The sequence below is a fragment of the Saccoglossus kowalevskii genome, chromosome 16, assembly GCF_978046115.1.
Source record: "Saccoglossus kowalevskii chromosome 16, keSacKowa6.1, whole genome shotgun sequence".
Lineage (NCBI taxonomy): Eukaryota > Metazoa > Hemichordata > Enteropneusta > Harrimaniidae > Saccoglossus > Saccoglossus kowalevskii.
The window spans coordinates 1,325,508-1,343,982 of NC_140656.1; the positions used below are offsets into that span (position 1 = coordinate 1,325,508).

At 33.6% G+C, this 18,475-nt stretch overlaps 1 protein-coding gene across 4 annotated transcripts in view; it reads left to right on the top strand.

The window, feature by feature from the left end:
* Window positions 1–10,489: 10,489 nt before the first annotated feature.
* LOC100378763 (uncharacterized) overlaps window positions 10,490–18,475 on the top strand; it is a 48,465-nt gene continuing 40,479 nt past the window's right edge. For 2 of the 4 annotated variants that reach the window (XM_085491573.1, XM_085491575.1), the window contains exons 1-2: window positions 10,490–10,612; window positions 11,881–12,038. In XM_085491573.1, coding sequence (XP_085347699.1) covers window positions 11,916–12,038 — 123 coding nt within the window. In that variant the 5' untranslated portion in view covers window positions 10,490–10,612; window positions 11,881–11,915. Of the gene's footprint in view, window positions 10,613–11,880; window positions 12,039–17,808; window positions 17,950–18,475 lie in introns of those variants that run through there. The other 2 variants (XM_078008920.2, XM_085491574.1) reach the window with 1 other exon arrangement.

An 18,475-nucleotide genomic window follows, 5' to 3' on the forward strand; every position in this document is an offset into this window, starting at 1 on the left:
GAAATAATTATTAAATAATTAATTTTGTGAATTATCTTTTTTAATCATCATTGTCAGTCCATACTTAGAAGCAGGTTAGTTGTTTCATATCAGTTGTAATTACACATGTGTCTACCACCTGCTATTCGCATAGACTACACACGCCCTCTTCACCCGTGAAATTAGAAACCGTGAAAACGACTTTCAGGATCCAAGACACGAAAAATGTCAAAACATCGATCAGCACAAACTAGTCACTTACCGGATTAGTTGTCCACGAATTGATTGAACATATAAATGTGTTCCAACAAAAGCCATGTTTATGGCTGGGCCTTAATTGTGGTCAGTCTAGATCCTAAACGAACACACTCTGCAGAGAAAACAAATGAGAGAAAAAATTGCGAACGGGCAAATATTCAAATCTATCACTCTGTCCCTGAGCACAATTAATGCTCTAATTTGTATGCAATATTTGGATAAATACGTGACAACACTTGTCTCTAAAACCTTATATTGCACCGTGACATATCAATTGTCCATATACATTTAACAACGACGGCAAAATAAGGTTATGCAGCTTATTTCTAATAATGAACAATACATTTGTCAATGAAAAAACACGGATATACGGAGAATGTTTTTGAAAATCTTCTCCAAGTCTAGCTCTATTCTAAATCTATTCATCATTGTATATGTGCATTTAAAGCTTTATAAATCTAGCAGATCTTGTAATACTTGAATGGTACAGGTGTCGTGATTATGTCTACTCATCTGTGCAATGGGACACGGATGAGACAATGTTTATTCACGCATGAAACTGGAAATGCGTTTACAGATGTCACGTCATATTTCACCATATGTGTGTATACATTACACTGACGTGATTGACATAATAACGGACCAAATAAGAATATTTAATCGTAAAGACGATATATTATATAGGAAGCTTTGATGAAGTCTTGTTGAATATTGAAACGCGATTCATTTTCCTAAAACCGCAAGGCCTTCAATTTCGCCGTGATTCATGTGCTACATGCAATCCCTTTACAGATTTCATCACCCACAAGTGGCTCTAAAGATGAAAATAATGTGATGCAGTCTTCCGGGAGAAGGGGTGTGCTACCTAAGACTGTGAGGATGATATGAATTCCGGTTTAAGGATTGTAGGTACAGGTATAGGTTCTAGGAATGTAAACCTAGGTTCTAGGTATGTACAGTATGTAAAATTATTTTGTTTTGATTTCTTACAACCTTCTTTCTCAAAGCGCATTATGTTATATGCATCATGATGTTACTGACATCAATTAAAGACCAGAACCGTGAAATATTCCATTATATTAAGCAAGGGAATACATTCGTGGGTTGGGTATCTACCGGGCTATGCCTATGTTTTTTGAATGCCTTCAAATTCAGTAAAAAGATTCAGTAAAAATGCACTAGAGTTACCAACACAGCATTGTGATATCTCCGACAATAAAGATAGTATTTTTCATCCCGATGTCGATGTGCGAACTCACTTTATAACAACCCAAATTAAGACAGTCACGTATTCAAGATGGCTGCCCCATCTACATTAAAAATCGATAAATTAATCGTATATATTTGATTACACTTGAACCCAGCTGACTGGGTACCAAGAGTTGTGTTACAAGAAATCATAACCCAGTGGTTGTCACTATACAATAATATTTAAATGATCAGTCGGTGAATGAAAATGTGTCTTTTGCCAAACTTCACACATATAAGCTTTTTAATAATTTATTCACTTATATTGCGCTTTTTAAAATACAAATTGATCAAGAGTGCACGACAATAAAATATTCAGCAATGTATTAAAACACTTGACATTTATCTTTTCCAGTACTGTTTTGAAAATGACTACAATGACCGGGGCTGTTTTTATGTGAATTACGACAGACGCTATATCGCTATAGTTGCCAAACTTGATATGAGGTACCTCAAGCGAAAACATAGAAGAGAACCTAAGACTAGCTATAGAAGGAAGATAAGGTTTCAACATTGCTGCAATATAATCTTATGATTGGTTGCACAGTGACTTAATAACAAGCTGGTATAGTTATGATAGGTAGGAACTTTTTAATTTGAGATATTATGGGTAGTTGACTGAAAGCCGATTTATACACATGACCACACGCAGCATGTTGTAATAAGCATATATGCATGTGTGTATAAACTGTCAAATCAACGATGACACGAAGCATTTGTTGTAATGTTGTTATTGTCAGTTGGTAAGATGGATAACTGAGCAGTTTTCATATTTTTTGTATTCATGAAAATGTAGTCAAAGAAAATAATATTACATACGTCACTAGTCCGTGAATTGATGCTGAAACGGTACTATGAGATTTATCCATTGTGTCACAATTTTTGCCGCTCTGGAATTTATCTGTGATTGCACTGGTGCAGTTTACAATAATTGTCACACACGTCATGTTTTTATTCGTGCTGGCAAGCATAGCAGGTTTTATTGTGATACACGCATTCACAATGCTAAGATGAACCCGTATTGTTTCCAATATGATTTCAATTCACTTACCGTCTAGGAGTTGTTGAGCTTTTCAAATTCTACAGGTCAATTATTAGTTAATTATTCAAATCAATAATCCAAAAATATTGAATAATTTCAAAAACCGCAGTGACGTCACTGAAACTCATTTTGGGTTCTGACTATTGCATACGACATACAATTTGTCGGCTGAGTAAATTTGTGTCAATGGAACAATGGATGAGCTTTTCGGTTGCTAGGTTACCGTGTCAATTGAGCTAACATTCGACAGACACCGTGAAATAAAGAGCTGAAAGTACCTATCTGTTTTCCTTATTTCAATACTTGTTTGTCGACTTATCCTAAGTTATGATCTCTAAGTTGTAAAATGATATATGATGATTTAGGTCATGGAGTGTGTTTCACATACTCTCGAGCTCAGACCACGTTTAGTACAACTGTCTTCACTGTCACCAAATGTTCAATAACCAACTGATATGTCACCCAATGATTATGAACCTTGACCGTAATGCAGGCGTATCCCTGTTCAATAAAAAACAGAGCTGTACATATAACTCAGTATATATATATTTATTTATCCTACAACGCGATGTCAAAACAAATACATTTTGTGACTGATCAGTCAAGGTTACGACAAATGAAATATAAAACAGCGCGTTACCTTCAGTCTTAAATATGTACACACACAACCAAATAATCAATAACACACACCTGTCGTATGTTACCACGACATTAATATACTTTTCGTGAAACCTAATATAAACCGATGTTGCAATTCAGCTTAAATTACAGATGCCCATGCCTAAGATAATTATTTCCCACCAACTCATTCACGCACCAGGTCAGTTGCCGATCGTATAAAACCCATATTAATGCCACAATCATGCATAACAATGAAGCAACTTATTACCGTGCCTGTCATTTGACATTGACATTGAATTACGCTATTATAATTATTATGAATAGATTCATTTCACTAGAATCACAATAAATCACATGACTAGTTTGAAATATTATATTAGACGACACATTTTTCACCGGGGGTTAATACGTCTTTGTTCAAATTGTGTCATGCTAATCCAGTGAAGGACGTGGTAATTTACATAAATACATAAGTATATAAAACACTTAGTGTATTAACAACAGTCCCGAGAAAACACTTTGAGCTGTATAACCTACCATGGTGACTGGCATGTATTCGAAATAATGCGCATTTCTCGATGGTATACGTTGAATACCACACTCAACACCTAAACACATATCGAACTAAAATCCACTCCAGTTTAACACTATGACATGAAACACGACATTGTAGTCAGAGTGAAGAAAGACATTTTGCAGACAAGCTCGGCAAAGTAGACAACGTATCTAATTGGTAGGTTGATTATATTATATTTTGGCATCAAAAGTGCCAACAAAATGATATAACACATATATTATAAGTTGTGGTAAGATGTCTGAGGTTGGAATATACCAACATGGGAACATGCAGATGTGACCACTTAACCCATGTCTAGCATGCTGTTCATCTCTTTCCATTCGTCATGGAATCACATAACGCGAAACGTAAAATGTAAAAAACGGTTGTTTTGAAGTAGACTGAAGAGCGAAAAACGCGACAGGGTGTATTTCATGCGTGATGTATTTATAAATATTTCATGCTGATTTTAGAGAACATCGGTCACTATCATCAATGTATTCGAAATAACATGTTTTTATGTTTGTATGCATAGAAATAAGCACAGAGGATACATGCTGTTACTATGGATACGTAAATACTAGTGATTCAAATTTCAAATACCTGAGTGTACCCAATCTTCTCAATGTCAGCGACAGTCTATCACAGAAGTCCCAACACTTGGCGCGTTCTTATCAGCAACATTTAGAATCACATCAACTTGAAGCCACGCGAGATAACACGAGACAACAGCACCGATGAACTTGTTGATACGATCGTTCCATCTGATGTTTGATTCCCTTAAATATGTTGACACACTGTAGCTAATGATTTACCCTTCAGAGTATCAATCCGTTAGCACATTATTGTGATTGCGTAAATTCGTGTTAACTTTATGAATTGAGCTGAAAATAAAACAATTAGTCAAATTGTCAATTGTCGCAATGATTTATCCCGATGATTTTAATTTCTATGGTAGTCTGGAAATAACTTTATTGATTTGACCTCGGTAAAATGAAATAACAAATAATCGTGACAGTAATAAATGTTGATAAATATTGTACTCTACTCACGGTAGTTGTTTGTACATTATAAGTGCACAATGCAAATTCAGAAAAAAACATGCTTTCATGAGAGAAAATAACATGTACGTCATCAAAATAGAATAATTACGAAATGCACTCCTAACAAAGGAATAATTTGTCTATTTTCTGAAAATGTAACATGACTGTGAATTACTTCAATTAGGAACTTAATATTCGTTCTAATGGCCTATTTTACAGGTCACAGACGATCTAAAAACGTAGAAAATCAGGTATACACGTTTTTAGACGGCTCTTTTCCCAACTCGTCAAATATCCCGCAATGCACTGCGCGCAATAATTTCATTTAACATCCAAACTACACCCATACAGTGTTGGGCCGGGGTTCACTTTCCTGAAAAAATGGTAGACACGTGCCGTCAAACAGAAAAATCTAAAACAAAGTTTACCTCAAACTGACCCCATCTTAGACCTATACTGGATTCAGGGCACACAACAAAGGAATTGATGTTAATATTATTTTGAAAAAACAGCCATAGTCTACTCTTCCATATTTTTTTTGAACTACGATTTGAATACATGTCTGAGCAAAACTATTTCATCATAAATAATTTTAACAGTAATTTTGTATCCCATTATAAACCAAATCCTAGCAAATATGAGGATCCTCATTTTAGCTGAAAAAAGTAAACCCCAAATTCACATAATTTAAAAAGCACTAAGTAACCTAGCCGGGGTCGAGACTGCGTATGCCGATTAATCCTACACGAGGTGTGTGTAATTCTTCAATTCTATAAATTGTGTAGACAGGGAACCGCAGTTATCTACGATCCTTATATGTTATTTTTTACATTGTATGTGAAAGTAGTATTTTAAAATTGAAAAAAAGAACAATTCCTTGGTTGACAGAAGACGTGATTTGTTGGTGTATTGTCGACAGTTCAGGAAGTGTACCGTGGTGACACATACGATACATCTGACGGATACACGTATGTTCGATGGTAGATGAGAATCTGTACATGATATGAACATTAATATTGCTTTGTAATTAACAATTTATTTTATGTACTCGCAACTGCAAAACGCCGTTCTAAATCCCGATCTGGGAAAGAATACTGTAAAAGTAAAGCAAACAACAAACAAATTATTGTGATTGATTTGGTCGCCTTATTGGATTTCTTCTAAACAGGGAGTAGATTTTTGACTGATGTCTCAGTTATTCTATATTTTGTCAATTTTCATGTTATGTCTCTCAACTGAACAGACACAGTTAAACACAATTTAACGACAAAACCAATCTTCGAAAAAAAATACCAAAAATTTTGAAATGTATGTTTATAATAGCTTCTTAAGGGGAACATAAAATAATTTCGATCAGTTACGTGGTTTGGTCGAGGTTTTAATTTTTTATGAGAAACAAATATAATCCTTCATATAATTCTCGCAAGCAGCTCTGAAATTTAACATATCTCAACATTTCCATGCAAACTTCTGGTAGAAAAAAGATGACTAAAAATTCAGAAACAGCACATGTTGGACCAAAAAGGTATGACATATATTTAATTCTGTCTCATTTATTTCAGCATGTGGTTCAATCATCTTTTTAGATGCTTGCAAACAAATCCAAGATTTATGATTTTTGTGTAATTTAAAAGATAAAATTCAAGTCGCAATAATATTCTTTTGCAATTAGAACGAATAGCTTCTTTGACATACTTATTGTTTTTTTTTTATAATTCAAGAACATTCTTCGAAGGTAACACATTTGTACTTTGTACATTAATCTATTAATGAAAATGAACTCGCAGAAGGTGAGAAAAACGTTGTGGAATAATATAAAATAAATATATATATAACTCAATCAAAACTATGAAATAAAGGATCAATTGCGTAGGACATATTCACATAAATCAAAAATCTTTGTTCGTATTTCATGGTATAATGAATTATATGCAATTACATCGTTATTAATATTCTATTCCGTGTTTCATGAATATTCCGTAAGCTTCGTTCGCAGTTCATTTCTACATTCAATGAAAGTTGTGGTATAATATGACTCGACTTAACGATAGTGGACTAGTTCTTGTGATGTATTTTTGATAGGGAGCGATATTATAGTAAATCTGTTTTCTAACTGCATAATAGTTATTTTGTTTACTACAGCAATGAAAGTTTTAATGCTGTCTGCAATGTACATAACAATATATTTTTTGTGAAGCCTTCATTTTAAAGAAGATGTTTTTGTCTACATTGTTTACACGAATAGCACATACGAACATTATTTAAACGATTTTACCTACTAGATTTTTTGTTAATGAAATATGGAGGTCGTAGAATGAAAGATATTCATTTTTTCATCACCAAGACAGGATAATGTACTGTAGACTCATTTGGCTCGTCCATGAAATACTGAATAAGATCTATCGATATGATGGGTTTTGTTTTGAATGGTAAATATTTCGTAGTACAATGTAGTAAATTTAGCACGTAATGTTTTCGACACATGTTTGACCACATTTAACGTTTCCACAAACAAAATACACTGTATTGTTTAGTGGGTTATTAATTTGTTCACACTTCTATTGTTTGACAATGAATTTCACAAAACTCATTGTGAATTTAATCTAAATAACATGTTATATAACATGTGCATACCTATGGGTCAGCTAGGGCAAGTTTTGTCATATAATATTTTTGAAAACCAAATTCAGTGTTCAGGATTATTAGAGGCGACTGCACGAAATGTTGCACGGGGCGAGATCTGCTCATCATTCTTTTGAAAGCACAATTCGTCGCACATTCTTCGGGGCACCCCCGGTGCCTTCATCACTGATATTTGATTATTTATGTACGCATGGTGGAATAATGTGTCTGTATCACATACACTGTAGTTTACCTTGTACATTATATACCTGATATTGTGTATATGTTGTTACAGAAATTACACTACCGTAAGGGACTGGACAGAAAGTACAAGGGGTAGGATGGTGTTTTTGAAAGTCGCGTACATAAAAATATATGACCCTTCACAAACATTTGCATGAAATTAGCTCAACCCCCTTGAATGGTGCATGAATGAAATTGTGATTCCCTTCTGTGTAAGGATAGCATATGTATTAAAACTATATATACATACTAACTGATGTTCTACTACACAGCTTAGAACTTTTCTACTTCAATCAGTTAGCCCAGCTTTCATTGAGAAGAGAACAATGTATGATACTGTTATGTACCACATTAGGGTGATACACAATTTTATTGGCACCATTATGAGTGTTGTGTGTTGAATCGTGTGCATTCTTTAAAATACGAGATGCACATGTTCAATACAACCATTCTATATTCTTTTTACATACTCTAGATATACACTTGTTTTATAACAACACTGAGCCAAATATTACTGGTCTAACGAATTCTAGTAATAATTGCAAAAGCATCGAGTAGCCTTTTATCCAAAGCTTGTTAGAAGACTTGCCTACCACACAGTATAATATGTTAATGAGAAAAAGAATCGTATTCACTAAATCATCTTCAATGTTTTTTCTCACTTGAATCAGTGCGATGTTGAATGAAATACGATATATGATTCAATACTACTCATAATTTTTGACAAAATTGGTCATAAATCGCATGACAATGTTGATTAGTTTATTATGTACAATCATGAAGCTAATGTCCCATGGTACAATGAAATAGCATTATTTTGTGTGTTACAGTTAAGCTTTTGAGAAACGTGTCCTAACATTTCTTGTAAATCGCTATTTTAAAAACAATCCCTAGAACAACAAAGAACACAATATTAACAAAAATGCATTTTTGACACTTAAAACCCAGATTTGTCAATAATTCAGAACAACAAAAAGTACTCCATTATTATCAATATACGATTTTTTCAGCCTATGACACTAGGTTAGATTTTGAGATATTGCATAATATATCTGCCATAGAACCTGTGGTAAAAGTGTTATAATAGTGTCAAAATGGCGACTTTCCACTAAAATAGAACCATCAATTTCTTGAAAATAAGGCTGGTGACCCCATCTTTTTTTAAAGTCATTATCATTTATTGCCTTGGAGTACAGTTTATTACAATATGATTAAATTATTGGTATTTTAATTTATGAGTAGGCTTCTACCTAAAACAATAAACCTATAAAATGCACACAATACCAAAATATACGTTTGGGCAAACTGGGACTGCCAGCTTTATTAGTTCCCGTTCGAACAAAGTTTGAAACGAGGACTTATAATTCAATGTCCGTCCTTCAGTCCAGGGTCATATTTCAGTACTTATCCTGGGACATATGCACATACAGTGGTTTGCTGATTCAATGCAATATGTTTGACTTGCAGCCAATTTGGTTTTTGAAAATGTGGTATCTTGTGCATACTTTGTAAGTTTTTGTTCAAAATTGGCACATACTTTATACATATACATATAATATCTTAGTATAAATGTTTATTATGATTTGTTTTGTGATCGGATCAATGATGGCCGACTGTGGTATCTTGTGCATACTTTTGTCAGTTTTTGTTCAAATTTGGTACATGCATTGTGCGTTTTATATTACATGTCTACGAAGACTGGTGACTGGTTGCCATACAACTATATCACCAAGGCTTTTAGACCATTTTCATTCATATTTGGCACATACATCATAAATATAATAATACATGTTTTTATCAGTGTGTTTGTTTGCCGACTTGCATACATCTTGTTTTCTGAAAAATGTGGTTTCTTTGACAGGATATGTCGTTGTTTGTTCAAATTTGATACAAACATTGTTTATGTTGAGATACATGTTCTTGATGATTTGTTTCGTGTTCGAATTCAAAACGACCAACTTGACATATTTTTTTCTCTTCAAATTATACATGTCCATGACAATTAATTTCACAATCGGGACAAAAAAAGATTGTTGACTGCCTGCAATCTTGCTTTTTGACCACATTACTATATCTCTGTACATGTACTGAATTTCATTTGTCTGGACAAATGAAATTCAGTTTTGATACAAAAAATGCATGAATAGCTTATCCTGTTTAATTTCTGACCAAATATTTCCATTTTGGAAGAGTAATTTAATACTCCCAATTTCTGTAGATACTAGACCAGTCATTTATTTACTCTAAATTACTAACTATGCTCTTGGTCCTCAATATTATTATTAAAGCGCGGTGGTCGTCGCACAGCGCCTGTTCGAATTTCATGTAAATAAACAATGTATTTTACACGCGTTGTATACGTCGCTATGAGTCCCATATCGAACAGGACGCGGCACGACGACCACCGCCCTTTAACTATAAGTACTGGCAGCCAGACTGTGCATACAAACTCGACTGTGGTGTCATGAGGCTTGCATTGCATGAAAAATTCCTATCCTCCGCCTTAAGCCTGCACAGATCACTGTAACCCTCCCCTTAACACTTGCACGAAAATTAGTGACCCACCCCCAAAACACTGACCTACCACCTCTGTCTAGTCCCTAATAGAATTGCTGTCCCTCTTGGTGAAGTTGACAAGTTTAGTGTCCGTTCATACCCAGCTCGTTGATACGGAAGAGCTATTTCTTGATACACATTAAGTTTCAGGAGACAATATTTTAATAAACTTGAATAAACTTATAAAATTTTAATATATAATAAAATTTTTAGCTGTGTTATATGTGTTCACGCTCATGGGTCGTCTGCATCTCAGCTGTTTGGGTCTGGGTGGTCGGTGTTATAAAACGCCACCTAGTGGCAAAAGGTGTCATACACAAAAGTCAATATCACGTGACACCAACAGTTTTCTCAAAATGGCTGCCACTGACCGCTACGGTAGTCGGAACAAGTAAATATTGGAAGCTCCTGGTTTTTAGAAGCTCTTGTACTCACCCGTCCATGGTAGGTTACGTTTCACATTATTTGATTAACTCTTTGAGTTAATATCACCGCGTGATTCTGCATGAATAACAATTAATTAAAAAAACACACAGATCGCTCCAAAACAAGGGTCAACTGTGTGTGCGTGGTGTGGGCGACACCCAACGATTCGACCGTTGCTGTCACTTTTACATGTTCTATTATAATCTTCTGCCAGTCAGCTATGCCAGGAAACTACAAAACAGTGAGGCTGTTGTCTGCACCATAATCGGCCTTTAAAACTTTGTTTATACTTATAACAATGCGCTAATCGGGGGATAATCGCTGGCCCGGTTGTTGTGCTGGTTGGTTAACAGGTTTCGCTCGTGAGCAGCATTCACAAACAGTGATGTTCTTTGTTTTTCTGTTCTCTTTTGTCCGATTTTCATAGGTGGCTAGATATGAACTCTCGTGTGAATCAATGAAATGATGTATTATTTGATGCGATAAACGTCAATTTCTGTACGTTATATCACGTTCTATGATCGATCAAGTGGGCGGATTCAACTTATCAACGGATATGGCTCGTTCGCACATTCAGTTTTCGTAATTGTTCTCGCGTCGAGAATAGAAGTTATATATTCACTGTTTTATCAGGGTGTGACTGATTGTCTTGTTATTAGCAAACAAATGGTAACACACGCCTATTTGAATCACCAATCGGGTGCTCAAATGGTTACAACGTACGTGTACGTAATGTAATTGTTAATAAAGAAAACTAAATTAAACAGATACTACGTCTTACATTAGTTTTCAAAAAGACCTGAACCATAAGGAAAGTAAACATAAACTTTAAATGATTGGTCATTCACAATGTAGGTCAGTGTGACCTTACAGGTAAATTGATTCTACTTGTAATAATTTTCTGAATAATGTAAACCAGTCATGATTTAGAGAAAAGACACAGACTCAATAGATTATCAGCAAAGGAAATATTTTATCATAAGAATCATTAGATTCTTTCTGCCCATATATAAGTTTATCTGTCATGCCTGGTTTGGTGATGGGGTGAAAACTAGTGAGTAAATCAATTAGGTATTTTGGTAAAGACCTACATGTGTTTACTTCATCCATGTGTCATAGCTAGAAGAGATCAGTTCAATATGAACTACATTCCGGAATGTAATCCTGCTATGTATCCTGAAAGTATTTTATATTCATGCTTGATTTTAAGTAGAGATTATTTATATATAAACCATGATCCAGTTTATAAAGTAGTAACCTTCCCTAACTCAACTATTTGTTTACAGAATGACACACCACTAACAAATACAACAATACAATAATGGCAGATGATTCTGAGACATTAGATGAGGTATTTTCCAAATATGGACATTCCTCCAAGAAAAGTAAAGAAGAGAAAGAGAAACCCAGCGAATTTGTCAGTCAACTGCAGGAACGAGCCAAGGTAGGAAATCTCCATCTTTCATTTATTTCTGACTTGCTTAATAGCAATCACTATTAGTTTACATACCGGTAGAACAGATATCATCCTTTACTCGTCTAGTAGCCAATGGTTTAGTATCTATCATGTGATAGTTTTTGTTTTGTTGGTTATTCAGTGTTGGAAATTACTGCCCACCCGTACACCCAGGACAGTTAGTTTTTCTGATACCAATTTTCACTAAATAATAATATTACCAGTAAATAAAGTTGGATTAAAATAAATGCCATTCTTCTGTGATTGTAAAAAAATAATACCGTGCTATTCTTTTTTTAAGGAGTTCAGTTTGTATTGTGTGTTATGTGAGGTAGACACAGTGTTGTCAGCTCCTACATAAATATTTCAAAAAACTTACACAGCAAAATCAGCGCAAAAAATGTCATTTTCACCAAAGATACAAACACTTTTATTTGCTTGAATGCATTCCTTGGTGTACTTGTGATCTTTGTAATGTAATATATACTCAGCATGTTCTCTTCAGATGTGACCGGATTTCTCTATCCTGGTTTGCAATTAATTTTCAATGTGTTATGACAGTATTGTGCAGTATGAAACGATCATTACACATACTTTCTATGTTTTGGCATGTTTGTAAGTGTGTTATTTACTCCAACATAATTACAATACAGATACATTTTGTATTGATTTTAACATGGTTGTAATTAAATAAGATTAAATTGAGAAATGATATTTATTATATAATGATACTCCGAACAAACCACCTGTTGCATTGTGACTGTAATGCACTGCAAACAAAATCTCCTTCCAATTCCTTTCACCCCTAAACAAAAGCGTGCAAGTGCAAAAAAATGGGAAGAAAGATTAAAACAAACCTTTGCTTTGTACATGTTTTTATTATCCTTTATGTATGTTGTTATGTTGCACTGCAAAAATGTGATTTTATCTAAGAAAAATATAAAATGCATGTAATTACCACATTGCCTGATAAAACCTCCAAGTGATGTGTTAGAAGGAATATTTCTCAGAAACTAGTATTCCACACTATGAAAATTTCTTCAAAATGTGTCTCATAATAAAGAGAACACTGAAAGCCACACTTTATAAATGTTTATTTGATTGAATATCAATATTTCTGTTATGCATGATATGTGGTAGGTGGCAATTAAGTTGCCAGGTTTGGTTATATTTTGTCTGAAGCATTCATCTGAACCAAACAGTGTTTTACGTCCACACCCTTCCCACTGGGCATATAACTATTAAGACAGTGACACAGATCAACTCACAGAGCTCAGATGCTTCTTCTAATTATCTTTGTCTCTGTGAAATTTAGAGGTTTAGATCTATAAATCAGAATGTCAAAGGTCAAACCTTGAGATTTTGTGATGATTTTTACAAAGATAATAAATAGAGAATTCTTTTTGTTGAGCTATTAGGGAACAGATGGTTATCATCTTGAAATATAAAAAGATTAAACCTCTAGTACATTATAAACATTTAACAAATGGTAAAATATACAACCATAAATATTAAATTAAAGATCAAATTTTATAGAACATTTGTAGTCACAGAGATTGATTACATGTAATATCAGTATTTATGATACAATATTGTATTGAACATTGTTACCTTCAACCTTGCAAGGTTATAAATGAATACTGTGCATTTGATTTGGTGCACTTTGTGCAGTACATGTACAATTACTGTAGGGATAGGTGGGTAAATAAAGTCGATAAGTTATCAACTGCACAGGTGTTGGCATTTTAATAGTTTAATGCATTGAGTTACACATTTCAGGTCTTGGAGATTAAAGTATTCAATAATTTATTCACTGGCTATTGTTAATATTTGTATATTGTTAATTTGTTAAAGTAATTTCTGTAGTAGATTCTATGTCATATAAGATTATCTCAACAATTCCATATCATGAACTTTGAACTTCTTGTAGCCAAATGACCTATTTTTATATTGCTACTGGTCATGGTAATTACAGTGTATTTAATAACAGAATCTACATTGTAATTAATTAATTGACACAACACCATATTAAAATTATTCATTAGTATGGTCACTAAATACAACTATCAACAACATTAAAAATGAAATATACATAGTTTGCAAAATCTATAATAATGTTAGTGTCTGAAGTATTTAATAAGTATATAAATTTGCATTCTTGACTATGTTTATCAAACTCTGGAAAAATAATTTTGTGAAAGAAATGTTGTCTATATGCTAAAAACTTTGCATTTTAGCATTTCATTATGTAATGGTTTTCATTGGCAATTTTATTTTTGTCACAACCCAATTCACTTGTGCTTTTTTGGTGAATCGCAAATAAATTAATTATGAAGTTTTTCTTATTCTAGGTTGTCATTGATTTTATTTTTCTTTGCTGATCTAGTTGTTGTTGTCATATAAAAAAAATGTTCATAACCATGGTGTTGAATAAATAACATAGTTTTAATTTAGATACTAGTATAAATATTAAACTGCCGTCTTATTAGATAATAGCTTTTTGGAGCTTTTAAAATTAGAGATTTAATGCAGGATTTTAATATGCCATTTGCATTGAAGGTAATTCCTAAATATGGTAATTTTTTTTTCAATTTGTAATTTTGAATTACCAATGTAAAAGTTATTTGTATTTACTACTTTTTTATTCAAAATCATAATTTTAGTTCTTTTCATACTAATAGTTAATTTTCACAATAATTCTGCAAATTCAAAAAAGCAATTTGTAATCCTTATAGTTTTTGATAAGAGTACAATTATATCATACGCATACAATAAACATGGAATCTGTTTGTTTCCCAACATTGGATATTCAGTTGAAATAGTCATTAGTCCTTGACGAGTTCCTTTCTTGTTATCAAAATAATTTGTATTATTATTTTGCACATATAAGAATGGCTTCGTGTTAACATATTTGTAATAGTGACTACTATTTTAACACTTTATTGTAAGACTTTATCTGCTCTTCTATTGGAGATACAAATAATTGTTTGTGTAATAGTGTCTAACTGTGTCTCATTAGTTTGGCAATAAATTACATAAAGGTCTTTTTCTTGTCATGTTGGTATGTATGTATGCTTTTATGTAACTTCACAAGTAACACAGCAAGCTATGAATAATAAATACTGATTTTAAAATTTTCCTATTCCAGCCCCCCTCCCCGTACTGAAATCTGTACCACAACTCAAATTGAAATCAGCACCACAACCCAAACTGAAATCAGTACCACAACTCAAATTTAAATCAGTACCACAACCCAAACTGAAATCAGCACCACAACCCAAACTGAAATCAGTACCACAACTCAAATTTAAATCAGTACCACAACCCAAACTGAAATCAGTACCACAACTCAAATTTAAATCAGCACCACAACCCAAACTGAAATCAGCACCACAACCCAAACTGAAATCAGTACCACAACTCAAATTTAAATCAGTACCACAACCCAAACTGAAATCAGTACCACAACTCAAATTTAAATCAGTACCACAACCCAAACTGAAATCAGTACCACAACTCAAATTTAAATCAGCACCACAACCCAAACTGAAATCAGTACCACAACTCAAATTAAAATCAGCACCACAACCCAAACTGAAATCAGTACCACAACTCAAATTTAAATCAGTACCACAACCCAAACTGAAATCAGTACCACAACTCAAATTTAAATCAGCACCACAACCCAAACTGAAATCAGTACCACAACTCAAATTTAAATCAGTACCACAACCCAAACTGAAATCAGTACCACAACTCAAATTTAAATCAGCACCACAACCCAAACTGAAATCAGTACCACAACTCAAATTTAAATCAGCACCACAACTCAAATTGAAATCAGTAGCACAACCCAAACTGAAATCAGTACCACAAACCCAAACTGAAATCAGTACCACAACTCAAATTTAAATCAGCACCACAACCCAAACTGAAATCAGTACTACAACCCAAACTAAAATCTGTACCACAAACCCAAACTGAAATCAGTACCTCAACCAAAATTGAAATCAGTACCACTACCCAAACTGAAATCAGTACCACAAACCAGAATCAGTACCACAAACCCAAATTAAAATCAGAACCACAATCAAAACTGGAATCAATACCACAACCAAACTGAAATCAGCACCACAACCAAAATTGAAATCAGTACCACAAGCTAAACCAAAATCAATACTACAACCAAACTGAAATCAGTACCACAACCCAAACTGAAATCAGCATCACAATCCAAACTGAAATTAATATCACAACTCAAATTGAAATCAGCACCACAACCAAAATTGAAATCAGTACCACAACCCAAACCAAAGTCAATACCACAACCCAAAGTGAAATCAGTACCACTACCCAAACTGAAATCAGTACCACAAACCAGAATCAGTACCACAAACCCAAATTAAAATCAGAACCACAATCAAAACTGGAATCAATACCACAACCAAACTGAAATCAGCACCACAACCAAAATTGAAATCAGTACCACAAGCTAAACCAAAATCAATACTACAACCAAACTGAAATCAGTACCACAACCCAAACTGAAATCAGCATCACAATCCAAACTGAAATTAATATCACAACTCAAATTGAAATCAGCACCACAACCAAAATTGAAATCAGTACCACAACCCAAACCAAAGTCAATACCACAACCCAAAGTGAAATCAGTACCACAACCTAAACTGAAATCAGCATCACAACCCAAACTGAAATCAATACCACAACTCAAATTGAAATCAGCACCACAACCAAAATTGAAATCAGTACCACAACCCAAACCAAAATCAATACCACAACCAAACTGAAATTGGTACCACAACCAAACTTAAATCAGCACCACAACCAAAATTGAAATCAGTACCACAAGCTAAACCAAAATCAATGCTACAACCAAACTGAAATCAGTACCACAACCCAAACTGAAATCAGCATCACAATCCAAACTGAAATTAATATCACAACTCAAATTGAAATCAGCACCACAACCCAAACCAAAGTCAATACCACAACCCAAACTGAAATCAGTATCACAACCCAAACTGAAATCAGCACACAACCAAACTTAAATCAGCACCACAACCAAAATTGAAATCAGTACCACAAGCTAAACCAAAATCAATGCTACAACCAAACTGAAATCAGTACCACAACCCAAACTGAAATCAGCATCACAATCCAAACTGAAATCAATACCACAACCAAACTGAAATCAGCACCACAACTAAAATTGAAATCAGCACCACAACTAAAATTGAAATCAGCACCACAACTAAAATTGAAATCAGCACCACAACTAAAATTGAAATCAGTACCACAACCCAAACCAAAATCAATACCACAACCCAAACTGAAATTAGTACCACAACCAAAATTGAAATCAGTATCACAACCCAAACTGAAATCAGTGTCACAAATCCTCTCTGTGATGGGCTTAATTCTTTGACAGCGGTTATGAGAACTATTTGCATACAAAATGTAGTCTGTTAGAAAGATGGCTTGGGACTTTTGTTCTTATTACAATAACAGTCTTGTTTGGTTAATGGCACACTGTGTATAATTCTTTATTTCATTTTTTGTTTATTTACACTGTATAGAAAGATCTAAACCGCCCTTGTGTCAATGGAACAGTGACGTCATGACTAGTTTGGACAAAAAACCAAATTGAAAAGTTACAAGCTATCTTCCTAATTGATTATCTTAATAATTTCCAGAACTGCTGTAATGCTTATTTTTGTGTCTGTTTTTTTTGTTAATAATTCTCTAATTAATGTTAACTATTTTTTTTCTTTGTTATCTTCAGTACATAAGTCGAATGGCACGGCCGACCTCTAATAAACTTTTGCACGATGTTGTTAATGCTAATAATTTAGCCAGCTCTGGTGACCCGGAAATGGTACTTATCTATCTCATCTTTTTGTTGCTTTCTTTACATTGTTTGCTGCGGTCTTATCAAATTTATATTTTGTGAAAAATATAATTCATTCATGGAGCGCTGTTCACAGTTTAACATATTAAATTCCTTCCATATTTAAAAAAAAAAAAAAAATTACCTTAGTGGCTACTAAGAAATGATGTGCATTTTGTCCAAAATTATAATTATGGTATCGTAAGTACGTAAAGTTGTAAAATGTTGTTTTACATTTTTTGTAAGTCTTGTCTTTCCCATATACGTGTACATGTGTTATATACAATTGGAATAACAAACTAGTCTAAGACTGTATTGATCAGTGTGTGCATGTGTTCTATCTTAGTAATACTTAATGTGATTGTTATCCTTGTACTTATCAAAGTATGTCAGTATGGTAAATTCTTTTGTGCTGTATGGGTATTTATTTATGATGGACTAAAGGTAAATCCACAGTGCCATATTTGATGAAGAGTTGATTTCTTTATACGAAATACATTTCTATGAGAATTTT